A 27,546-nucleotide genomic window follows, 5' to 3' on the forward strand; every position below is an offset into this window, starting at 1 on the left:
GTTTAGAATACTGTTAAAGAGTTGGAGCCAGTGTTTGTGAACCAATTGCATGAAACTATTTTATTCATCAGATCTTCCTTAGTGAAAATTTACAGTTTTTTTAGTGATGGCTCTTTACTGTGTTTCTTTGTCTAATTACCATGTATTTCTTTTTTATGATTAGATATCAGGCCTCACTCTATCTGTGGATGAAGAAAACCTGGCTACACTGTATCTTGCAACAATTCAAGCTCTGTCGGTAAGTTACCAGCAATTCATCAGTCAATTGAATGTTCTCAGTGGCTTTTGTAGTTTGTATATAAGTTATGGAAGATTTGTCACTGAAAATAACTAAGTAAGGCAGTGAAAAAATTAATCTGTACTTGATATTTTTATCCAAAAATATTATCTGTTCCTGTACCACATTAGAAATAACTGAAGCGAGATGAAAAATAATTGGAAAATAAGACTCTCTTCATACAGTCACAAATTTATGTGTGTTTTTGTTTTACACATCTCCCCCAGAAACAATGGATCAATTTCAGCCAAACATGATACACAAAGCACGCCTTGTCTGTAAAGAAGTACTGCAGGGGTAAGACTCACCTACCCCTCATAGGAGAAAGGGGGGGGGGGGGGTGACATAGTAGGTGGATAGGAGAAAGGGAAGGAGGAGATGGACAGAGAAAGGCAGGGGAGAAGATGGGCAGAATGAGGGGGGAAGAGGAGCTGAAAGAGACAGATACCTGAAAAAATTTCAACCAGACTTAGTACATGATTTACTTTATAGGAAAAGAATACTATGCATGGGGTCGCAAGCTGCAAAGGAGGTGATATGTAAAAATAACAGAAAGTGGACAATATTAGTGTCAAATCCACAGTTTCTGATTTTGCTGGGCTGATTGGTGACAACCTCAATGACATTTCACCACTGCAAGCGAGAGTAGAAATGGTTAGAGTGTAGCATGTACAAATAATCGAAAAGAATTTACATTAGTGTCAAATCTCCAGATTTTCAGGATTGGTAGGCTGATTGATGACAGTTCTGATAACATTTTAGCCCCTAGTGATGTGATAGGGGTAGTGGTGGTGTGAGTGAATGATACAAAAATAATAGAAAACGGCAAATATTAGTGTCAGATCCATAGTATTCAGGATTGCTAGGTTGGTTGGTAAGAGGTTTGATGATAACTGATCCATAGGGGCAAGTCTAGGGATGGATATTTGTGTAAAATGAATTGTACATGAATTTATGAAAGCTTTTACTTTATAATTTCGTATACACTATTTGCAATTTTGAAAAAATGCAAATAACTTAAAGTTTCTGTTACAATGTACACAGATTTCTTTCCTTTTTTTATCTAAGATAAGACTGAGATAAATAAGAAACCAGAGATAAATAAGAAACCAGAACACATGTGCGCGAGCGCGTGCGTGTGCGCGTGCGTGCGCTTGCCACCTTTTACAGCAGTCCTTACTTTGTAAGTGCCACTGATGACTACCTCTCCCCCGTCTCTTGTTTCTGATTATCTTTTCAGTATCTCATTGCCCCATACATATTACCCTCTGCCATTTGCCACACCCTTTTAAACCCCCGCCACAGTATCACTGTGGATGCAGGTTTGTGTGAGATTGTGTGTGTGGTAATCAGTAGCTTAAAAGCTTGTATCTGTACAATCATACATAACAGATCAATTATTCTCTCCAGTCTCGGTTTATGTTTCGCAATAATTAATTCTATTTTCCTTCAACTTCATGTTTAAAAGTTTGTTTCTAGGTATCTGACACCCCTAGGTCTTTGTTGGATATGCATAAATGACCAAATAGTGGTGTGGGCACATACTAATGAAAAAAAAGCCTTCAAAAGCAAAAGTAATTAAAGCAAAGATGGTCTATGTCATTACAAACAGGAATATTGTTTAGTAGCATTGCCCACAAATATCACTGCAGTTCTTTTGTATCAGTATTAGAATTGATAGATATTTTACTGAAGATGATTAGTGCTCAGCCTTAGTGCAGCGACTCATATGTTAACTGGAACTTGTGTCAGGTGCTAACTGCTTAGAGAAATATTGTCATAATACATTCCTCCCCAAATGTCAGTGTTTGTCCATTGGTACATTCTGCCACTTTTGTTTTTGAGCTATATTTGTAAAATTGGAATATTGTGCAATGTGACAGAAAATTTTACTAATGTTGAAAATTAAATCGTTACTGTAAGCTAGTTAATTAATGTACCCTGTCTTTCACTTTCTAGCAATAATTCTGATAAAAATTTAAATGTGAAATTAAGCAACCACCACAATAGATTATATAAAGACAATAAAAATTCACTTGGAATTTCATGTTGTTGCAGTATGGAACATTACACATTCTCCAGGAAATGAGACTGGCTGGTCATTCAGACATACAATCCATAGTAATCTGCGGAGGACTGAGTCGCAACAAGCTGTTTGTGCAGACACAAGCGGATGTAGCGGGCTTGCCAGTATTGCTTCCCAAGGAACCTGAGTCAGTGATGTTAGGTGCTGCTATTCTGGGGGCATGTGCTGCAGGAGTGTATCCAGAAATTACAACAGCTGCTAAAGCAATGAGTGGACCAGCAGAAGTATTGAAACCAAGAGATTTAGAGCACAGGTATGTTTCAATGAGAAAAATGTTAGAACTATAACAACAGGGTAATAACTTTGCAGTTCATATGTCATCATCATCATCATCATCATCATCATCATCATCATCAGTTTTCTGCTATATTAGCAGGTCCTTTGCCTCTCCATTTTCTGCCATCCATTGCTCCCTTCTTAAGGCTGCTGTATGTTGTACCATCCATCACGTCATCCAGTATCTGAAATCTCTTCCTTCCTCACTTCCTTTTCCCTTCTACATAACCTTCTAAAACTGTTTTTATCAGTCCATCAATCTTTCTTAAAATATGCCCAATCCAATTCCTTTTTCTTCTTTTTATTACATCTAGTAACTGTCATTTCTCTCCCACTCTTCTCAGTACCTCTTCATTTTTACTCTGTCCATCCAACTTATTCTTTCCATCCTCTGCCATGTCCACATCTCAAAAACCTCCAGCCTTTCTCTGTCTTTCTTCCTCAAAGTCCACATTTCAGTGCCATACAGAAGAACACTCCATACAAGACATTTTTTGAGTCTCTTCCTGAGTTCTCTGTCGAGACTGCTGCAGAAACTTCTCCTTTTCTTATAATATGCCTCTTTTGCCATTGCTTTCCTTGTTTTGATTTCTGTGGTGCACCTCCAGTCAGTATCTATCCTGCTTCCAAGATACTTAAAATTTTGAACCTGTTCTAATATTTCTCCACTCAGTATAATTTTTATTTCTTTATTTCCTCCTAGTGCAAATACTTTTGTTTTCTTTGTGTTCATTTTCATTCCATAATTTTTTCGGTTAGCTTCAATGGTGTCCACCAAATCCTGTAATTCTTTTTCCCTGTGGCTAGAAGGACCATGTCGTCAGAAAACCTCAAACACCCTACTCTTCTTCCTCCAGTTTCTACTCCTTTGTCATCTAATGAGCATTGGTCAATCGTATTTTCCAAGTAGAGGCTGAAAAGGGTAAGTGATAGACAGCATCCTTGTCTTACTCCTTTTCCTAGTCTGATCTAGTTTGTACTTTCTCCTCTCACTTTAACTGAGGCTTTTTGATTAAGATATAATGAGTTTACAAGTCTTCTGCTTTTCCAGTCCACTCTCTTTTTCCTCATTATAGTCACCAACTTGTCCCAAACCACATTGTCAAATGCCTTTTCTAGATCGATGAAGCACATAAATAGGTCTCTTCCTTTTTCAATAAACCTTTCTCCCAAGATTCGTAGGAGCCCTATTGCATCTCTGGTGCCTGTATTCTGTCTAAAGACAAACTGCTCCTTGCCAATATTCTCCTCCATTACTTTTTCAAGTCTCTTATTAATTATTCTTAACATCACTTTGGCTGCATGTGAAATGAGGCTGACTGTCCTGTGCCCATTGCATGTTTTTTCGGCAGTGGAATCATAACTGTTTTCAGAAAGTCCCCATTACTTCATCACTGTGATATATTTTTACTACATAACCTCATTATTTCTCTTAGTCCATCTTGGTTCAAGCATTTTAATATTTCTCCTGGTATCGTATCTGTACCTACTGCTTTGCCATTTTTCATTGCAGCTTTGGCATATGTAGCATGTATTAAAAAATTTTGTGTCCACCATATGTATTTAGAAGTACTGTGTTTTCTAAACTGTATTCACATACTTCACTTATAATGCTGTGGATGGCGTCCAACACTAATACAATGCCTTTATTTTCATAACTGGGGTTTTGATGAATGTTGTTAAATTCTTTCCTTTAACTCCTACAATATCGATACATTTACTCATAAGGAAAGTCATCTTGATTGGAAAGTCATCATAAGAAATTTTAGATGTGTATCAGAATAGTGTGGTGGGTTCACTATTGCATATGTCAAGTGTTAATAACTTGACTGGAGATGTTGATAGTGAACTCATGTTCTAAAGATGGTATTTGAAGAACAATGTATAAAAACATAACGAGATCTTGAGAAAATTTCAATATGATAAAAGAACTGGAATTGATGCTCTATATGTTAATAAGTGTAATACTGCACATTTCATTCTGTACCTCTTGATGCTTACCATAAAGATCCTTCATACCCATCAAACTGTACTTTGTACTCCCACATTTTATATTTTACTTGTGCCTCACTGTTGGCACTGATCCTAAATATTGCATATGAAAGTACACATCTGTGATAGCAACAGACCTCACACTGGAATCTTCTGCTGTTCTGGTCCATACGATCATTTGCTACAAATTTGGTAGTGTTTCGACTGTGCATTTCATCATGTAGTGTCCATACCAGGCAATTTTATTCTCTTCATAAGATTTTGTAAATCCCTATTCTGTATTTATCAGTCATACTTCACAGCAGTGTCAGAAAAGGTAATATATCTGATAAGCAGCACATTGTTTTAAATACATGGCATTTTTTCCCTTACAAGATAGTATCATTGTTGTTTCTTTCACTATTGTTTGATGATATACTCCTTCGCATTTTTGAATAAAACTCCAAACAGTATAACCTGCCCCCTTATTATGAACCTAAAGCAGCAACAAATGCCATATAGTCTTTGTATATATGTCAATCTGTAGGCAAAAGTACTGCCTTGCAATGAGATGATAATTGCATGAGATCTTATGTGCAATCAGACTGTTCCAATCAGTGGCTTTGTTGTTATTCAGATGGATTCCCATATGAAAACATTATTCTGACAGTTACACTAGTCCTTGAGGACAAAAACAGTCTTTTCATAAATTTGGCATAGCCCATACAGTCTCTTAATACCTTGAAATAAACAGAGACAAAATATTGTATGTGGTGCAGTGTAAAACAGTAAAGTTACTTGACTACATCACACAGCAAACATAGAGTTAGTGGATCACTGATATTGTGCTGTGTACAGAACAGCTCCGAACTCTTTCAGCCATGTTTGGCTAGCAATGAGTTCCATAGTCCCTGAGACCTTAAGATGGATTGTGGTTATTGGAAAGCACAATTCCCATAGCAGTTTGAGTTGTAATCATAACATGTAAGCTTTTATGGCTGGCGTCTTCATTAATTAAAACTTCCGGGCTGAATTGCAGTGGTCCATATATTAAACTTCTTCTCCTTCCTGACGTTTCGTTGCTAACTGCGGCCAACATCTTGTGAGATGAGTTGGCGACTGGCTGCTAGCCGCTGGTGGCCCCGCTTATATAGAGCACTTAGATGGCGCCACCACTCATCACATGCTTTCGACTTTAAAACCATCTCTGGCTAGTGCCATCTCTCTCAATTACAGGTAATCGATTGTCACTTCATTGGTACAAAGTCGACTGCCATATCTTGTCTGGTTTTAATACTTGTTCTTTTCCATTAAAATTATTTCTGTGCTTGTGGATCTCTATAGCTTCTCTATACATGCGGGTATAATAATGTGAGGTCCTACCTATCATGTTTGTCTCACTAAATTTTATTTCGTGATCACCATCTTTGAAAATGTCTTCTGCTACAGCTGATTTGTCAATCTGCCCAAATCTACAGTTCCTTTTGTGTTCCGTTAGGCGGGTATTAACGCTCCTTGCAGTTGTTCCAATATAAACCATGCCACAGTTACACGGAATTTTATACACACCTGAGGTAGCTAAGGGGTGTTGTGCTTCTTTCACCGATCTTAAACTTTCACTAATTTTCTTGGTAGGTCGAAAGATTGTCTCCACTTGAAACTTGGCCAAAACTTTACCAATACGGTCTGTGATGTTATGAATAAATGGAAGAAAAACTTTTCCAGCCAACGGTTGTTGTTGTCGTGTATTTTCGAACACTTTTCTTCTAGGGTGGAGTGCTCGATCTATTTCCTTGTCAGTGTACCCATTTTTCTTGAAAGCTGTTCGCAAATGGCTGTAGCGGAACACATTTTCAAAGACGGTGATCACGAAATAAAATTTAGTCAGACAAACGTGATAGCTAGGACCTCACATTATTATACCCGCATGTATAGAGAAGCTATAGAGATCTACAAGCATGGAAATAATTTTAATAGAAAAGAAGAAGGATTAAAAGTAGACAAGATATGGTGATCGCTTTGTCCCAACGAAGTGACAATCGATTACCTGTAATCAAGAGAGATGGCACTAGACAGAGATAGTCTTAAAGTCGAAAGCACGTGACGAGTGGTGGCGCCATCTAAGCGCTCTATATAAGTGGGACCACCAGCGCCTAGCAGCCAGTCACCGACTCACCTCAGATGATGTTGCCCGCAGGAGGCAACAAAACATCGGGAAAGAGAAGAAGTTTTATATATGGACCATGGCAATTCAGCCCAGAAATTTTAATTAATGAATTTGAGTTGTTATTTTACAATGCCAAAACCTCTCCTCTCTCTCTCTCTCTCTCTCTCTCTCTCTCTCTCTCTCTCTCTCAGCAGTGGCAGCTCTTAAGTTGTTTCTGGTGCTAGGTTGCATCAATGAAGACAGATTTTTATGTGACATGTACTATCTACATCTACATTTACATTCTGCAATCTGCTTTACAATTTTTAGTGGAGGGTAGTTTAACCATGATCATTTTCCCTCCTCATGTGTGCATGTGGGATGTGTTGGAAGACCAACTGTATAAAGAGCCTCTCTTATTTTCCTGTCACAGTAATTTTTCAAGATATGTGTGGGAGGAAGTAATATATTGCCTGATTCTTTGTGGAATGTACATACTAAGAATGTCCCAGGGAGGCACATGCCTCCCTTGTAGCATTTGTGACTGGAATTTGATCACCGTCTCCACTGTACTCTTCCACTTACTGAATCAATGTGATGCAATTTGCCCCTCTTTTCTCCTACCTGGTGACGATCCCCCAACTGATGATCAATACTCAAGGAATAGACAATTGAGTATTTAATAAGCCTCTTCTTTTGTGAATTAATTCCATTTCCTTAAGTTTCTTCATATGAATCTTAGCCTTGCATTTCTTTTCCTGCAACGAGTTTTATATGGTCATTCCACTTTAGGTCACTGTAGATGGATACTCCTAGATACAGTTTCCAGTGATTTGTCGCAAGTAGTGTGATCAAATAGTAATGAATTTCTCAACCTGTTTATGTGCAATAATGTTCCATTTATTTACACTGATGGTCAACTGCCAGTCCCCATACAAAATGTCATTTGCCTGCAAGTCTTACTGCATTTTACTACAGTTTTCTAGCACTTCTGACATTATCCACCAAATCGTTCATATGTACAGTGAACTCCCTTGTGACTATTCCAAAAATTACTGTTACTTCTTGTGTTACTGTCCCTTTAAGAATTAATTTTTAATTCTATCTGTTAGGGAATGTTGAAACATGACGCATCCTATTAACTCATATATTACTCACTAGACAACAGCACAGAACAGTATGAATGCTGTGATGGAATCAAATAGCATTACATCGACCTGTGTGTCAGATCTATGACCCTCAAGATTTCTTGAATGTATGGAGCAAACTGAATTAGTGATTTCTTAAAAGACATCATAGTCGCCATAGACTGTATAAAATATTTATTGTTACTATTGCAATTTCGGCCTTATGGCTATTTTCAAGTAACACTGCAAAGTTACATTCTGCAGTGTTACTTGAAAATGGCCATAAGGCCTAAATTGCAATGGTTACAATAAATATTTTATGCAGTCAACGGCGACTATGATGTCTTTTAAGAAATATTAAATGACTGTGAATCCCAACCATTAGAAGTGAATGAATTAGTGATGTCTGTGGAATCCATACTGATTCTTTTAGAAGAGATTTTCATGCTCCAAGTGAGCAAAACATATTTTAGAACTACATAGCAAATATTAGTCAGTTATATAGGCCTACAATTATGTGGATCTCTGCAATGACAGTTCTTGAATACATGAATCACTAATTGTTTGGATCTCTTTATTGTTTCTGTAACCTACAAATGATTTCTGCTAGAAGGGGCAGCAATTTATTTTGTATGATCTGTTCAGAATTGCAAAAATACACTGCCTGACAAAAAGGGGTTGCAGTCAAAAGACATGGTCAGATGTCAGTGAATGTGTAAATGAGTGGAGTTGCAGTTATCTGTGACAGATAGAACATCATCAGAGTGTGCTACAGTTTTTCATGTTGAGTGTTCTTACCAGGCATGATAGGACACATAAGGAGGATGAACAGTGACAGATATTGAGAAATCACTGTCAAGGACATGGAGATGCTATGCACTCAAGTGAGGCAGTGTTATCAGAACCTAAAAGAGTTTGAAAGGGGCCTTGTTGTGGGTCTCCATTTGCTCAGTTGGTTGAATTGTGTGATATCCAGATTTTTGGGGCATTCAGATCGTTCCAGTGTAACAAGTGGTGGCACGAAGATCAAGAGTGATACAGCAGAAGAGGGCTGTGAGATGATGTCAGCCAATAGCACGCTGACTAGAAGGACACCATGACTGGGGTGGCATCTATACAAAGAGAATAAAAGTGACGTGTCATGTAGCTGTGGCCACACCAGAAGATGGGCGCTAGAAGAGCTGTGACTTATGAACTTGTGTGATTAGTGTGCATGGAAATCATACCTATCAAAGGACATTGATTATTTGCATGTCACCAATAGATTGTGACCCACCTTGTACATGCACAAATTAAGTATTGTCAGTTCAATTACTGTAATAAACTCCATTAATATGATTTGCTTGTATGTTTTCTATCTATCTGAGAAAACAGCTTCCAAGGCACCCATATTACATGAATGGGCAGGATTCCACATTGCTGACGAGGATCCACATACCAACGCCGCACCTCATGGCCAGGAAATTTTCTTTTGTTTTGTTGGCGCCTTAATTCTCTCTTGTCTCTTCTTTGCAGGGGCATTTACTTGATTTAGCATTCTCTTTTGCTAATCAGCATTTTCAGTGGGTGTTGCAGAAATTTTCTTTGATTTTGTACTTATTTTTCTTGCTTGCCTTGTCTGTTTTGTTCATTTGTCTCTTCCAACATGCTCACCCTGCCTACACCACCCACTGCTCAGGCACTACATCTGCAAGCATTAGATGCACCACAGAAAATATCTAACCTTCTCAACGAGGTGCAGCAGCTACTGGCCAATGCTGCACACCTGATGGAACAAGCACCACCTACTACAGCTGCTATACCACCTTTCCACAAGTTTTGTGAACAAGTAGAGGAATGGCTTGCGTGGTTGAAACAGTTTGAAGCACACATACTTGCTCACAACATACCAGGCACTGTGAAACTTCCCTATATATAATCCACATTACGAAGTGCAGTGTTCCGATTAACTCAGAAGTTATCTCCTAACGCCACTCCAAGTGAACTTTCTTATGAACAGGTTGTAGGTTTACTCACTAACTATTATGACCAACAAGTGATTATTTAATTGTAAAAAAAATGGCCAGAACAAACTTATCTTGAGTGGGTAATAGGTTTGCTAGGTATGACAAGGAAAAGCAAATTCAAATTTGCTTGTGGGGCTTTATATTCAGGTGTTATGTTGTACGATGGGATTATGTACAATGTACCTGATGTCAAACTCGAAGATCAGATTTTGCAACAGTCTGATCCATCATTTCAGCAGGTACTGCAAATACTAGATCAGTACAGTTCAAGTGCCCTGTCAACCGATAAATTTGAACAGCCAGCTATTTGTTGGGTTGAGTCACTTGTTTGCAACTGGCCCATTCAGTGGCACCTTGCACTGGCCACACCGAGTAAATAATGCTTCATGTTGCATAAGCAGTTCACTAAACAGGTGGCTACACAGGCAAACAGAATTAAGTCTTGCCCTGTTGTTCATGGCACAAACGCCAAGACTGCCCCACCCCACAAGCTCACAAGCTCAGTGTTATGCTTGTGGTAGGAAAGGACATGTACAATCTGTATGTTTGCAATGGAACAAACATAAGAATTTGGCCCACTCACAAACATCTAGTCACAAGGCCCATGTCATTAATGCAGTATATAAGAAGTCTGCAACAGGCATTAACAAAACTAGCAAGCATGCAGTTTCTTCAGTGATATGCCTGTCCAACAAACTTTCTGCTCATCTATTTCTTTGAGGGAAATGTATGAAATTTCAGTTGCGTGGGTGCCTCTGTCACATTGCTAAATCATCACACATATGAACTGTTAGGTTCCCTGTGCCTGTCTAAAACTAGCATGAAACTGATGGCCTTTAAAGGACAAGACATTCCCATTCTTGGAAAATGTACATTGCCTGCCACGCATGACTCGCATATGTGAACAGTGACTTTTACAATGCTACAATCATTTAATTGTGAGAATATATTCTTTTGATTTGTTTGGCTTTAAGATTCAGGACAATGTGTTGTCAGTGTCTGCATTCCATGCAAAGGAAGTGTTGTTAGCTTGCTAAAAGAATTCCTGGAACTCTTTTCTGAAGTTTTAGGCAAGGCTAAAAATTTCAAAAAGTGATTTGCACGATGCGTATTTTCAAATACCACTTGATGAAGAATCTCAAAAAGTGTGTGTAGTAAATACTCATTTGGGTTTGTTTAAATATTTGCGTTTGCCTTTTGGCAGTGTTTCCGCACCCGCCATTTTCCAGTGGTATTTGGAACAGCTAACTGCACAAGTGCAAAACTGTTTAAATTAATTGTAAGGTATTGACATAGCAAATAATGCACCTGAAGAACACATTTCAAATTTATGTGCTTTATTTCGTGTGTTATCTGATGCAGGACTAAAGTGTGCAGTGGACAAGTGAGAGTTTCTTAAACCTGAGTTGCAGTATCTTGGTCATGTCCTAAACAGTCAGGGTGTACATTCTCTTCAGTTGAATTTGTTAGACATTTGAGATTTTCCAGTTCCTCACAATGTCACAGAATTGCAGTCAGTCTTAGGGAAAGTGAACTATTATATTAAGTTCATTCTGAATGCTGCACAAATAGCGGCTCCATTGCATTGCTTGCATCAAAAGAATGACCCCTTTGTTTGGACAGATGAGTGCCAAGTAGCTTTTCAAAACATTAAAGATGCATTGCTCAGTGATCGATGCTTAGTTCGCTTTGATCCTGACAAACAGTTGTATTGCAAGTTGATGCTTCCTCTTACAGAATCGATGCAGTGCTTTCACACAGAATTTGTGATAAAGACAGGGCTATTGCTTTTGCATCAACAGTGTTGTCCAAAGCTCAGTGTAGCTATTCACAAATTGAGAAAGAGGCTTTGGCTATTGTTTATGGTGTCACCAAATTCCGCAACTATTTGTATGGCAGAAAATTCTACTTAGTAATGGATCACAAGCCTTTGCAGCACTTATTTCATCCAATAAAACCGGTTTCTGTATGAACAGACCAAAATTTGCAAAGCTGGGTCTTGTTATTGTCTCAGTACCAATACGAGATTATGTACTGTCCAACAGCTGAACATGGTAATGCGGCTGCTCTTTCATGTCTTCCGATTGGCCCTGATACAGACTCTGATGCTTCTGCTGCATCTTGTTGTCACATCAATGCTCAGGATTCTGAATTGCTTCAATCTTTTCCGATGAACTGTAGGAAAATTGTACAAGCCACAGAAGCTGATTGAGATTTGAACATTTTGCTAACATACATTCACACATTTTGGCGTTGTTCCTTGCATAGCCTCAAGAACTCTGTAGTGTGCCAATGCTTTGCACATCGGAATAGCCACACTGTAAATAAAGGTGTGATTCTTGTTCAAAATGACAGTGGACAGTCACATGTGTTGATCCCTAAAGCTTTGCAAAATGAAGTGTTGCTGTTACTTCACCAAGGACCCTGGGGGATTGTTCGTACAAAACAATTAGTGCATCAGCACTGTACGAGGCAGGGTATGGACACGCAAATGGAACAGATGATGTAACAGTGTCATGCATGTGTGGAAAATCAGTCTGCTCTGCCACAAAAATTATCTGCTTGGCCTAAGTCGCAGGCACCATGGCAACATATGCACATAGACTTTCCAGGACCATTATGGAACACTTGTTTGTTGATTGTGGTTGACTCGTATAGCAAGTTTACATTTTCTGTGCCAATGAACATGACAATGTCACATAGCACAATTCAGGTATTGTCCTCTATTTTTTCCTCGAATAATAGTGTAAGGAAACAGGCCTCACTTCATGTCAAATGAATTTGAAACATTCTGTGAATGCAATGGCGTACAGCATGAAACTAATGCACTGTTCCATCCACAGTCAAATGGCAAAGTGGAACGTTTTGTCAGAACCGTCAAGTAGCAGATAGCCAAACTTCACTCCACACATACCAGGGATCAAGCATTGCAACTCTTTCTCACCTCATATGTTAACATCCACAAGATCGCCAATGGAAATGCTTCACAGCTGCCACCATGAGACACTGCTCCATATACTCCACCCTCCTCAGCATCCGGCACTGTAGGAAGGCCGCAAGTATTGCTTCAAACCACATGATATTGTCGTTTATAGGGCACGAGACGAGATTGTCTGTCAACTTGGTGCTTGCATGTATTTTACGTCAGGTCTAGATGTCTTGCAGTGCTGACATCACAATCAAGTTTAGCACTGTCATGTGGACAATGATCTTTCAGTGTCTCTTCCTCCGTATTCATGGGTCCAGAGAACAGTGTGGCTACAGCAGCAGCCAGAGGCTGCCATCACGACACCACGGGATGATCCCATGGAGATGGAGCCTTCGCCTCTTCAGCCTCCTCTCATCCTAACAATGGAGCTGCACCCACCCACACCACAGCAGTTGCCGCCTGCTTCATCTGGTTCATGGCATCAGGAAGTGGATGCATACCATTCCGGTTGTTTTCTGGGGGATGTTTCTGCCAGTGCAAAAGCCGGATAGCGGGGTATGACCTGAAGTTTGACGTCCCCTGCAGCCACAGCTTCTGGTTTGGCACTGTGCCCATGCTCCTGCCTCCCCTACCATTTTCATGCTCCCTACATGACAACATTGTGTTGCTTTGGGGGGGGGGGGAGGGGGGGAGGGAGGTAGGGAGGGAATGTTCCAGCATAACGACAAATGCCAGTACAAAAATAAAAAATGATCCAGCAGAGAGGGCTGTGAGATGATGTCAGCCAATAGCATGCTGATTAGGAGGACACCATAACTGTAGCGGCATCTACACGAAGAGAATAAAAGCAACACACCACCTAGCCATGGCTGCAATACAATACTGGCTTGAAGACAGGCACTAGAAGAGCCATGAATTATGAGCTTGAGCTTGCTTGGAAATTGTATCTATTGAATGACACTGATTATTTGCATGTTGCCAATTGATCACAGCCAACCTTGTACATACACAAGTTAATTATTGTCAATTCAATTACTGTAATAAACTCCATTAATATGATTTGATTGTATGTTGTCTAGCTATCTGAGAAAACAGTTTCCTAGGCAATCTATATTACGTGAGTGGGCAGGATTCCACACAGACATGACAGTGGCCCAATCCTGAACTGCATGGGAACATGAGGACAGGTATACTAATCTTCAAGGTTCCGGTTGACCAAATTAGACCCTCACAAGCAAGCCGTATTGTGCATCAAGGACATTATAACTTCTTCACAGCTGCACCTGCAATCTGAGAACAAGCAATAGACTCCCTGCAAAACAGTCTGTGTCACCCCAGAGCATTGGTCAGAGACAGACAGGAGCTGGATTAGATAATTACTGTCCCATGTGTATGCTGCTGTTAATATCACAAAACAAACAGCTGTATTTAGAGTTCTGCCATGACTGGGAAGCATGGACTGCTGACAAACGGTACTACACTGTGTTCAGCGATAAATTGTTGTTCTGCACTGACCCAGATGACCATCTTTGGTAAGTTGAGTATGGTGGAGAACTCCTATTCTTCCAATGTCGCGGAGAGGCACATTGGTATTACTTCTAGCATCATGGTGTGAGGAGCTATCGGGTATGACCAGATTGTGGGTGGTAGTGATTGAGAGAACTCTGATGGTGCAACAGTATGTCATGGACATCATGCATCCTTGTGCATTACCTTTCAGGTGACAGTATCGTGTTGCCATTTTTCAACAGACAAGTGCCTGTCCACTCACGGCACATGTCTCTATGAACTATCTGCATGATACTGATGTACTCTCATTTCCAGCAAGATCCCCATATGTGTGCCTGGCAAAACATGTGTGAGACCAGCTTCGACATAAATTTCATGCTAGTGCCAGTATCCAGGATATCGACAACCAGTTGCAGCAGTTCTGGGCCATCTTGCCTCAGGAGGGGATACACCTGCTATATGACATCCTTCCCAAGTAAATCAGTGTATTCATCCAGGCCATGGGGCGTGCACTGTCAGTATGATGAGTAGGCTTATACTGCCAAGGTCTTTGTAAACTTGACTCAGTTTTATGATCAATGAAATAACAACTCATATTCTCTTAGCCCATAAAGCTCCATTTCATTTTCTCTTTCCCTTCTGGGTGCTTCCCTTGTTTTTGTCATGTGGTGATACCTGTTTTCTGTTGAATGGTTTTTGTTGATTTTCTACTCCACAATCACTTATTTCAATATGTCCTTGGCATTTATGGGGTTTGAAGAATGAATGATATTACTATCTTCCATAGTGAAATAATTTTGGAAGATCAGATTCCGAATTTCAGCTTTCTCTCTCTGTTAGTTTCTAGTTTGGTATGACAGTGTGACTGGATAGATAACTGTGATCCATTTACTGACAGAACTGTACTTCTGAATTTATTGAATGCTTCTTGCAAGTTCTCCTTATGCTCATTTTGACTTAATTTAGCTTGTTTGTTTATGAAGAGGCTTTCTTCATTTTAATCTGCAATGAAGTGCTCTGTGATTCTATAGCAAGTTCCAAACTCAGCCATTGAACTGCTTTAGGTCTTTTCAATCCCTCACAACCTTCCTAAGTATGCAAATGTCTAAAGTATATTTTTCAGTACTCTAGAATTTTATCAATTGATACATCACAGATTAGTTCCCAAAGACTAATGTTTGCTGTTGACTTCTCACGTACTCTACTGCCTGTTTGCTCTCACACTTTCTGAACAAAAAAATCATCTTACTTTCTTTAATGTTTCTTTTAACACATGTAGTCATTGAGATCAGGGGGACCCAGGTTCATTTCCCAGCCAGGGTGGGGTCTTCTCTGCCCAGGGCTGGGTGTTTGTGTTGTCCTTATTATTTCATCATCATCATCATCATTTGTGAGAGTGACTAGACTGGATTGTGAAAAGAAAATGGACTGTGTAAAAATTGAGACTTCGTATGGGTGCTGATGACCACATAATTGAGTGCCCCACAAACCAAACATCGTCATGTAGTCATTGATGCTCTAAGAGCTGTATTATCACTGATTCCCTCAACTATGGTAACTAATTCAAATAGCTTTGGTCTGTTAGCCACTAGCAGAGCTAAGATGGCAGCCTAAAACACAGTTCTTTAGTTTACTACTCAAACTAATTTTTAGCAAAATGGTTCAGAACTGTGTCCCATGAATCCCTGTCCCTAGCAGCAGTTTTAATTGTGTGTGTCTCCAGTTCTGTACCTGACAAGTTGATGGCCTCCCTATTACAACTGCATAACCAGGAGAGTTATTTGTGATATTATCCAAATTTTCTCTGTAGTGTTATCACTATAGGTCCTGAGGGGATTGTGTAAAAGGCATCAAACTGCCCTGTTCAGTTCACCTGTGATGCTTACATTCACCTATATTATTTTACATTTGGAATCTGCAGTAACATCACTACAAAGTATTTAGTTCGTGTTGTAATAACATTTCAGCCACAATTGACATCTAGCCTATTCTTCTGATACATATTCCAGTTTGATGTTACGATTTCATTGCTATACACTTCCAATTTCAGCCAGCTTTCTATTATTGTACTATGTGGACATCATTACTTTTAGTACATTAATTATTACAGTTAACAAACACCACGTCAACATTTTCAATTTCTGATATGTAAGGTTGACTGTTCTCATCTTTGATTAACATGACTGATATTTCCTTTCTCTAATTATAGCAAATATTTCGTCAACGAGTCTAACCTAAAAACCCTCCAGCTCCAAACCGGAGGATTGATACACAGGATGATACAGTAGATAATGACCTGTGCTTCTACCCTATATCCAAGGCTAACTGTCTTCACCATTTCAGCCAGACTCTTAAAGTATCTGAGCATGGGTACAGAACTCTAGTGGCAGGTGTCAATTGTGCCTACATGATCTACTGCTGATGTGAATTGCACCCATTGTGTCCATAAGCCTCTAGATGAGTCTCTTGCACATATTGGATGAGGCCATGAGCAAATATATTAAGTGCTTGCTGAGTTTCCTTCCCAGCCTGATTGTTGTTTTCCGTAGGTGTTCCAGTCCTGCCTAACACTCAACTTTGCATGATTATCAGCAACTGTCCCAACAGTTAGCTTTGGATATAGGGTGGAAGCATGGATCATTGTCTGCAGTATCATAATGCCAGCCAATGCAGGCTCTGATGTGCTGTCAACAGTGAGCAACACCTCATATCTGTTGCCTAAGTGTAAGAGGACAGGCCTGTGTGCTCTACCTACAATCATCATCTGCCAAGATACACATAAACCCACCATTGTCTGTCAGTCAATCTCAAGTGTAAATTAACTGACCAGATCATGTGCATCAGAAGGTTTAGTGATATCAGGGTTTTCAGCGGTACCACAGTTTTCACTGCAAATACCTTCTTAAAATAATGCTTAAACATCGCAGCAGCCCAAGCAGCAATCTGAAGTCTTGACTGTGACCAATGCAACTTCCTTCTGTTTCTGGACAGCAACCAATTCCTCTCGCAGCCTACAATACAAGCACAGTCCCTCATGCAGAGCTATATAGTATATAAAAGAATATCCCGACACAAACAGTTGGAGACCAACCGACAAACTACTAGCAAACCCCAACTAGAAGTTTAAAGTACATGACTGTTGAACTGCAAGCAGTACGTAGTTTCAGTACTGAAGTTACAATCTACCAAGAATAAAAACATGAAATAAAAATGAGCTCTCATTTCTTTATGTGATAGTACTGGGTTATGCCGAGTGTTGTCACTCTGACATCACCTGAATTACTGTACCTTCCAGTAATGAAATATCAATAGGTCCTCTGTCAGTACCATAACTTCTTACCAAGCTACACTAGTCTAATTATCTTGACTGCCCAATTTTTGCTATCTTTGGGCCAACAGTGAACAAAACTCTGCATGCACAGCTCAGTCTTGTACAAATGCACATATTTCATTAATTATTTCTAGCCTTAATCTTTAATGATACAAAGAGCATTCATTACCCTCTTTCTCTCTGTCTTTCAGTACCTACATGTACTTCTCTTAGCCTTTTTCTCTTGATGTAAGAATTGATTCAAAAATTCTGAAAGCTCAAGATTTGACATCTGTTTCTTGCTCTGTGTGTGTGGTAACACTTCACTTGTAATTTGTTTTGGCTGTTGATATTCAGGTGCTTCTTACATCTTTCACACCTCATTGATGCTATTGTTGGAACATTAGGGGCTTATATTTCACAAGTAATTTCAATTAAACACACACCAGTGGTGACAAAGTTAGACAGTGTTTACCAGTGGCTATACAAGTTTTACTTTTTCTACAGAACTATTGATCACATTCAAATCCCTTCTTAAAATAATGCATAAACAAATTTAGAAATAGCACTAGTTCAATCATAACTATGTAAACTTTATGATATATGTGACAGTTTCCACAAATATTAAAGCTACAAGCCAATAGGGCAAATTTTTTGCTACATAAGAACCATCATAATAACCATAGTGTGGAAATCTGGCTTATAAATTTCTCTTCCTGTTTATATTGTAGTGTTTTTCTTAGCAGTGAGATTGATACAGGTCAAACACTGTTCTACATTAAGATTAATGGAATATGCTACTCCATGGAAAAATAGCCTGAATGAATCTGAACTCAGAGAACACATAGAACGGTGTACCACAATAAGTGACCAAACTTCCATATAGGTAAGGCCTCAGTAGCAAGCACCCTCTCCCCTTCTGCACCACTGAAAACATCAGTATTACACCAAGTGGAGCACTAAAAAAGAATCTTTGAAGTGGAAACATAAAAGCAAGTGCAACAATGACTCATTGATAACAAAGAGCACAACGCCACATCTGAATGTGACTGAATGACTGGTCTGCAGGAAATAATTTTCGTATGTTCTTACATTTTATCTCATTAGATGGAATGCTTCTATGGCAATGATGTGTTTATGAAACCAGCAGATATAAACATATTTGAGATGGCAGGCTTTCTCGGTGAATACTGATAATAAAATCTTCTCAGGTTGACAGCCGAGTCAGTGCGTTGTTCTCCAACAATGTTTCAGCAAGTTTCTTACTTGCCATCTTCAGACAAAGATGGCAATTGAGAAACTTGCTGAAATGTTGCCAGAAATGATGCATTGACTCGGCTGTCTTCCTGAGAAGATTTTATCAACAGTAGATAGAAGCACCGTTACACAATAACATGTGACCACAATGTGAGATGTTTGACATCTTGTCTGCCTCACTGTGACAGACTGTACGTCATTTTTCACAGTGTGGCCTCAGTGCTGGTATGAATTAGTCTGAGAAGATGAGCTGGTACAATACACAATGACATGCAAAACTTAAGGACAAAACTAACCATTGCAAGATGTGTCAGTTCCATGTAATACAGCTCAATGAAACATGGACCATACATAGAAAGAACTACTACAGTACAATGTTCAGAAATGATACTTTTATTCAAAGACAATAATTACACTGAAGTCACCGTGATTTACGACAGTTCCCTGGTTGTTCATAGCAAGTGTTTTCATCATGAATGGGAGTGTATGCTGTCTAACATGCTCCCATGCAGTGTTTTGGAATGCTCTCGATGCACTCGAATCAATGCTGTGAGCAATACCAAATGCCTGGTCTTCACTCATAACACTTCTTCTCCTTCAAGTTTCCAGATGAATTTTCCCTGTGTGAAGTCATCCAAGTGTTGTCTCTGGACCATACATATTTATTTATTTATTTATCTTACAGCTCGAAACATGTATTTAACATGCATGGGCAATGTTATAATAATTACATTTAGATTATTGATACACAATATAAATAGATTACATGCTATTAAGTAAAATATCATTTAAGTATATTTAACATAGCATTCCTGAGCTCAAATCATGTCAGCACCATACTGTATGGGCACTTCAATATAAGCCATTTTTTTAACTTGTTTTTAAAAATTCTACCAGAAAGCTGTTTCAGGTTGTTTGGCAGAGAATTATAAAATATTGCTCCCTTAATGAATGGGGTATTTGTTGTTAGATTCAATCATCTGCTCACCATATGAGAGTCTGATTTTTGTCTTGTATTGTAATCATGGATTTCCATATTCCTGTTTCTCACTTTTTTGTCTTTTTTCACTAATAATATTGATTGAAACATATACACTGCATAGATAGTCATAATATTAAACTTAATAAACAGGTTTTTACATGAAGTTCTGGGTCTTACTTTTGCTATAGTTCTTATTACTCTTTTCTGCAATACAAATACTCTTTTTATATTGTATTGGCTACACCCACCCCACAATACAATTCCATAAGATAGATGGGGATACACCAACCCAAAATATGCTATTTTTATTGCTTCGATATCTAAATATTGAACTAATCTCCTTAGTAAATACAGACTAGATGTTATTTTACCACAGACATGATCTATTTGCTGATTCCATAAAAGTCTGTCATCTATATATATTCCCAGAAATTTACATTCTGAACAGGTATTTTCCTGAATGTCCTCATTTACAACAGTATTTTTATTTGAACTACTTGTCTTAAAATAAATTAAATTAATTTTGTTAATATTGACCCTCAGGTTTTCTTTTTCAAAATGTGTTTGGGCTTTTTCAACAAAATTCTGTACCACTGAATTTAGGTCATCATTACTACGTGCCCAGCAAACCCCAGAGGTGTCATCAGCTTACATATTAATACGAAGACTGGTGTCTAATACTTTTAGGAAATCATTCACGTAGCAAATAAACAAGAGGGGATCAAGATAGAGCCTTGTGGCACACCAAAATTTATATTTCTTATCCTTGATCTTCTTTTTTTGATTACCTCTCCATTATCATACACAACTTCTGTGCATTGTTGTCTATCTTTAAGGTAAGATTCTATTAAAAGCAACAGTTTCTCACTGACACCATTATAAGCAACTTTACTTAAAAGAGCGCCATGATGGACTCTGTCAAATGCTTTGGAAAGATCTAAAACCACTCCTGCCGTTTCATAACCCTCATTTATTTTCTCCATCAGACAGTGTACAAACTGTACTGCTGCAGATATGGTGCTCCAACCACTTCTAAAGCCGTGTTGGAAATCTCCTATTAAGTTATTCATATTATAGTGCTCAATTAAGATTTCTAGCATTATTTTTTCAATTAATTTACCAAACACTGAGGTTAAGGCAACTGGACTGTAGTTCTGTGGTTGTTTTCTTTCCCCTTTTTTATATAAAGGTTTAACTATAGCAAGTTTCAGTTTCTTCGGAAACACACCTTCTTCAAGTACACAATTTATTAGATGGACTAATGGTCTGGCTAACTCACCCTTGCATTTTTTCAGTAGAAAAGGAGAAAATTCATCCCATCTAGCTGGTCTTTTATTTTTTAGGCTGTCAGTTAGCTGTGTTACGTCCTTGATGGTTACTGTAGGTAGCTTACAAGAGTCCCGTTCCTTTTCCTTATCATATTTAAACTGCCTGTCCTGTTTCATGCAAGTATCATTTTCAATAGCATCTATAAAGTAATCATTAAATATATTGCTAACTATATAAGGATCAGAAAAATTATCATTATGCATACTTAACTCTATATTATTAATTTTAGTTTTTGAATCAGTGTTCCTCATATCATTAACTACTGCCCAGCACGACTTTGAGACACAGTCAGAATTTCGGATCTGTTTACTAATATGTTCTACTTTCCTTCTCCTTACTTCCTTGCGATACTCATATTTAAATTTTTATAATCCTCTTTATATGAATCAAGACTGGTTTCTCTGTGTATCTTATACATATACTCCATTCCTTCTTTGAGTCTTTTCGTTTTTTCATCCAGTTTGACACGTTTGACTACTGGAGGTTTATTTTTATTTACATTGATCTTCTTTGCTGGGATAGTTATATCAATATGTCTAGTTAAAATTTTTACAAATACTTCCCATTTGCTGTCAACTCCCCTTTCTCTATAAACTGATTCCCAAGATTCTTGACCCAAAGTTTTCTTTAGCAAGGCGATGTTGTATTCAGAAAATAATCTTCTATTCTCATATTTTTTGTTTTGTTTAAGTTTATTAAGACAACCAATCACTAATAATTGTCCTGCAATGAAGAACACGGCCACTGTGCACTGTAACTGCTCAATGATTGACAAACACTGTCTTTTCCCATTACTTAAACTGCAGGCCCAGCCCCATTTGGCCTATAGTCATGCTGACCTCACACCATGTGACATCCATTCATCTTTCTTTGTGTAACTGCTCTGGCACTTTTTCGTTTCCACTGAGCTATTAATATGTTATGGTATTTTATCAATCTCATTCTTGAACTTTGCAGCACAGTGTGCTGTAGACCTGATTGGTGCAATTGTGGCAGATCCTGTAGTCCATAACCCACAAATGCCTCAGACCAAAGCAAGTTTTTGAATACTGTCATTGCCCTGCTGAGTGGCAAAAGGTAGTATTTAAGAATAAGTTCTGCTTCAGCATGTTCTACATTGATACCCACATGTTTGTTAGATTCTGCTGGGGTGAGTAGCATCTGTGATCCTGTATTTTTTAGTGTCATAGTGAGCTAATGCCAAGTGATGGTATTTGGGACACGTATGGGTAAAAGATATGACTTTAACTTGGCATACAAAGGGAATTATCGCCAGCAAGCCCTGCATCAGGAAGGTTTTAGAACTCCAATTTCTGTCCTTCCTTCAGGCAACTGCATACATCATATCTTAGCAGGAAATCGTTCAGCCACATGGTGCAACAAATGTGTGAGGCTTCTTCTAACAATCTGAGGTAGCTCTACATCCCCAACCTGCACATTTGCAAGAGGCAGTACTCTCTGTGACTCTAGCATCCCTTAACCTATTGGTGCCTCTGAGGTGGTGCTAAAAGGAGAGTATCTTGGGGGGCTCTGTCTTAAGTAATTAATTTCGGATTTGGTAAAACTAGTCTTCACAAGCTGGGGCTTACTAAGTTCTACCAGTATTTTATAGTTGTAAGCAATGTAAGGCATTATAGTGGAACATTGTGTCATTAAGAGTTTGGGTACTAGCTTAACTGCCCAGATAACAAGTATGGTAAAGGGTATTAGGCTAGCTCTGTTACAGGTAGCTCTCTTGAGTCAACTTATATATCCATAGCTAATTATGGGAATGAAATGGTGACTATCAGTTCCCTTCAAACACTAGCATTATGAATGGGCATTTGAGCAGCATGTAAATTGAAGAGCAAGCAGCACTTGCAGGTGGGGACAGTGGTGTTCCCTGGAAGATAGCTACAACTACCATATAGGATGAGTAATAATCAGTGTCCCATCTGGCAGTGGAGTGTTGTGATAGCACTGATTGTGTACTTGTGCATTTCTTGCATTAGTTGTATCACTTATTAATTTCTGTGGTCCACATGATGTTAAAGTATTGAGGGGGAAGTAAATACTCTGGGCCCATCTGTGCATTGTCATCACTCATTCATGAGGCTTGCTGCAAAAGGGCCGGTATAAGCTTATGCAACAGCCTCTAGGTGTTTCTTGCGATGTAGCTGGGTAGACAGAGTGAGCACTTAGCCTACTTGCACTTCAGTTTACAAACATACTTGAACTCTCAATCAAACAAATATATAAGAGAGCAGTTCACATGAAAGTGAATTGTAAGATTAAGTAGTTCTCATGTTACAAAGTTTGTCCAAAGACTAAGGAATGGGACATTACTTACAGAAATCACAACCTTCCTTCAATCTGCTATGATTTTAAATGCTAAATATCTCTGAGGTTATAATGTCCATGACAGATTTATTGTGAAGGTATTGGTTGTAGCATGAAAGAATTTCTTGCATCTTGATAGAGACGAATTGCACCATAATGGGAGTTAGCTGGTATCTGCAGCATTAAAGACATTGTGAGGGAAGTAAGTGGTCAGCTTCAGAAGACTGCAGCATTTGTGTGAATGTTCAAGAGTGGTATTCCCTGAATATGTTACAGAAGTTATCATCTGCCTGGAGCTGTGGTCCTCCGTATCTTAATTTCTGAGATGTCTTAACTGCCAGCATTCTGGTCATACCACTTTTGCATATAATGGCTATGCAATATATGGTATGCATTGATATGCTGCTTGTGAAGAAGTAACCTCATGTCCGCTTTAGTGTAGTGTGTTAACTACATTGGTTAAAAAAGAAAAAGAAAGCTGTTTGGTATAGTGGGTATGTGTGATTGAAAACACGAACTCGGATTCTGTGAATTCAGCACCAGTTAAAGCCACCATGTACTGTGATTGGAGCCTTTAACCATCCTGGTATGGAATCAAAGGGCTCTGTCTTAAGTTGGGGAATTTCCCTCCACTTATTTTCAAAATAAAAGTTGGTACATCAAGGTTGGTTAACAAGTTGTCAATGAATCAAATTGCAGATAGCAGATATTTTCAATGAATGATATGTCAGATAAATGTGAAGGTTAGGGCGACAGTAGTACTTGTCATTCCTTGAAAAATAATTGCACATTTCTCAACACATGCTGGTGGATGTTGTTCTGCTGAAACATGACAACTAGTTTTCCTGAAAGAGTACAGTATCTTGGGCCCTAAAACTTCTTTGATGTAGCTGTAATTGTTTGACTTTCATCATAATGTAGGAATTGGGATCCCATGTTAGATAAAATAGTGCCACAAACATAAATCCAATTTGCAATGCAGGCTGTCCTATCGCGTGGGGAGCATCACACATATACAGCCATCATTACAGGATAGGTTGAAATGGGACTCACCTGGAATCACTACACCACTACATTATATGACTCAGCATTTTGAGAAAAATGTTCATGTATCCATTGCTGTCTTTGTGGTATCAGGGAATTAAAGTTGACACAGTTGCTTACACAATGGCACGTCAGTTGTCAGCAGAGGACTATCAACCTTGACATAGGATGGTCAACCACATTTCAATGCTCCAGAGCCAAGCCAACACTGTGACTGAAATTATATGGTCTGTTGCCATAATGCAGACAAGGTGGCAATCATCCTACACTGTGGTCAAATTTTTTATAGCCAAGTATATGCCCATGTACAACCCTCTTTGAATAACTAACTCGCACATCTCCAACAAAAGATGAAATCTCAGGGTAAGACCACCAACAATTTCATGAAACCTAGTCATTCTTCCTTGTTTAAACTCGTTCACATGCTGACATTGTGCCCTTTGATGCTGAAGAGGTATACTGATATTTACTTTTTATTTTCGCTTCATTCAACAGCAGTTCAGTAAATTAATTTGATGCTTCAGTTACATCAAGGACCAGTGCTGCCATATGTGCACACAATATCTGTACAGCCATAACTGCTTATTACTGGTGCACTGCTCTAAAGATCCTGTAATGTTCCTTTACATTTGTGTTATTCCTTCTTGGTGTTGCAATTTTCATGAATTGTGTAACTGTATAATTAACATCAAACAGGACAAATACAGACATTTAAGATATAAATAATGAAGTACCTGGCTCCTGAGTCACTCTTTCTGAATGGCGTTTTTTTTCCTTGAAAGGAACACTGGGGATAAACTTTCACAAAATTATAAAATGTATTTATAAAAGCAACAAAATTTCAACATCTGTCTTTCAAAAGTATTATTCCTTGCAGGTTTTCAGTCAAATAAATGTGAACTCCCATAGCACTGCATTTTATAAGTGAGGTTTCCATATTGTAGAGCCTAAATTTTGATGTTGATAAGTTCTTATAATTTTTACTTCATAGCATACAACTTTCAGTACTGTCCTTAAATATTGCTAACACTGACAAACAATTTGATTTTACATTAAGGTGAAAGTGTTTGTCACTTTCATAATATCCTAATAACTTTCAGCAAAATAATATCTGTGTGTTGATTCCGTTTTGAATATACCAGTCTTATTTGATGTGCAACGTTCTTTTTCTTTCTTTCAGATACCACCAAAGAAAGTACAAAGTGTTTCTGAAAATGTTGGAGGACCAGAGGGCATACAAAGAGGTCATGTCACTAAGATCAATGATTTAGGTTGTGTTACTTTTTTTTACATCTGTAATCTATAAATGTGTACTGGAACCACAATTACATACAGTCTGTCTTAGAGCTAAGACAGACTGATACTGGACCACACAAAGGGAAAACTAGCCTGCTCTTAAAATTTTGAAAAGAAGACCTTAAATGTAAAAGACTGTTTAAGAGATGAAATAAAGTGATTAAAATGTTATAGGGATTGAGTAAGAACATAAAATTTCTTAAAACATGTGGAAAACATAAGTACAGTAAATAAAATACATATTTTTCTATAATTGTATCATATTTGCTTTACCCTTTTTTATTTGTTCATTTCGCTGTGTGTGTTCCCTTTGTTGCGCCACTTGGTCCATATGATTATTTCTATGTTATTCCTATGTCCACTTTTTATATTTATAATACAGAAAATAATTACACTATTGTTTGGTATGATCTTTTAAACGTATCATACATAAAACGCACAGTGCACAAAAATTAAGGCAGGGCGAACCATTCACCTGCAGAAGAATCCATAGTGCCTCAGTGCATATTTTCTGAACTTTAAGAGTGCATAAGTGCTGTTAAACATTCATCTTCATGGAGTGATAGCCTCCAGAATATCTGATTATTGTTTATGTCATCATTTTTACATCATCATCATCGACATCATTGTCATCATCATCATCATCATCATCATCATCTAATGTACTGTTATATTCGGGTTGCCATGAAGAGCTCAGTTCCTAATTTTTGTTAGTAACTTATGAGCACATCACATTTTATTTTTTATGGTACTGTTGCAAAGATAGCTCCAGGTATAAGAAAAATACTGTAATTTTCATTGTTATTGAATGAGCTATATTTAAACATCAATTTTCTACGTCTTAATGCCAATTATTGCTTTATATTGCATAATATTCCCTGGACACCAGTGGTCAGAATTGATAAAGACTAAAAATTTATTGCATTTTATGGTTTATTTTTTAAGATCTGTGGACAGAGATCTCATTGAAATGTAGATACACTATAACCTCTGTTGCGTATATATCTGGTTCATATTGCACAGCAGGCTTAGTGGAGGTGCACACGTATTTCATTTTTATGCTTACTTCATTGCATAATTTTTTGTACTTTTCAAAATAATCAAGTGTGTGTAATTGTTGACTTTATCAAAAATTTTCTTGTTATTGAAATGGATTTTACAAGCTAGGTAGCACAGTGTTTAGCTGGTTGGGCTCACAGCCAGGAGAAGTGGGGTTTAGACCCATGTCTGGCCTTTTTGATTCTGATTTTCTGTGGTATTCTGAGATACTTCCTTTTAAAAATGTAAAACAAATTTCCTTCCCATTCTTACTTCATGTGGACTTGTACTGCACCTCTGTATGTGTGTGGTTACTATGACTGTTGCCATGTAGACAACCCAGCTTCAATTCCTGGTACTACCAGGGAATTTTCCTTGGTGGAACAACTGGAACCAGCTGCACTCTGGCTTGTGAGACCAACTGAGGAGCTGCTCAAAGATTTGGAAAGCTGGGAGTGGGTGGAAAAACAGATGACTTGACACAGTGACCAGTTGGTGCCATATGATCCTCAAGGACTGAGGGTTGATTACGGAGCACTTTGTTTGTTTGTTTTTTTATGTTACCTCTAATGATACTGTAACCAACAGAAAGATTTCTGAATTATGTTTAGTGGCTGATTTTTCTTATCTCTCTGTCTGCCATG

The 27,546-nt window shown here is 38.3% G+C and overlaps 1 protein-coding gene across 2 annotated transcripts in view; it reads left to right on the plus strand.

Annotated features, from left to right (window-relative positions):
* LOC126470320 (FGGY carbohydrate kinase domain-containing protein) overlaps window positions 1-26,117 on the plus strand; it is a 139,872-nt gene extending 113,755 nt beyond the window's left edge. For both annotated transcript variants that reach the window (XM_050098101.1, XM_050098110.1), the window contains exons 8-10: window positions 164-238; window positions 2,336-2,616; window positions 25,749-26,117. In XM_050098101.1, coding sequence (XP_049954058.1) covers window positions 164-238; window positions 2,336-2,616; window positions 25,749-25,839 — 447 coding nt within the window. In that variant the 3' untranslated portion in view covers window positions 25,840-26,117. The remainder of the gene's footprint in view (window positions 1-163; window positions 239-2,335; window positions 2,617-25,748) is intronic.
* Window positions 26,118-27,546: the final 1,429 nt, after the last annotated feature.

Source organism: Schistocerca serialis, chromosome 1 (genome assembly GCF_023864345.2).
Source record: "Schistocerca serialis cubense isolate TAMUIC-IGC-003099 chromosome 1, iqSchSeri2.2, whole genome shotgun sequence".
NCBI classification, from domain to species: Eukaryota; Metazoa; Arthropoda; class Insecta; order Orthoptera; family Acrididae; genus Schistocerca; species Schistocerca serialis.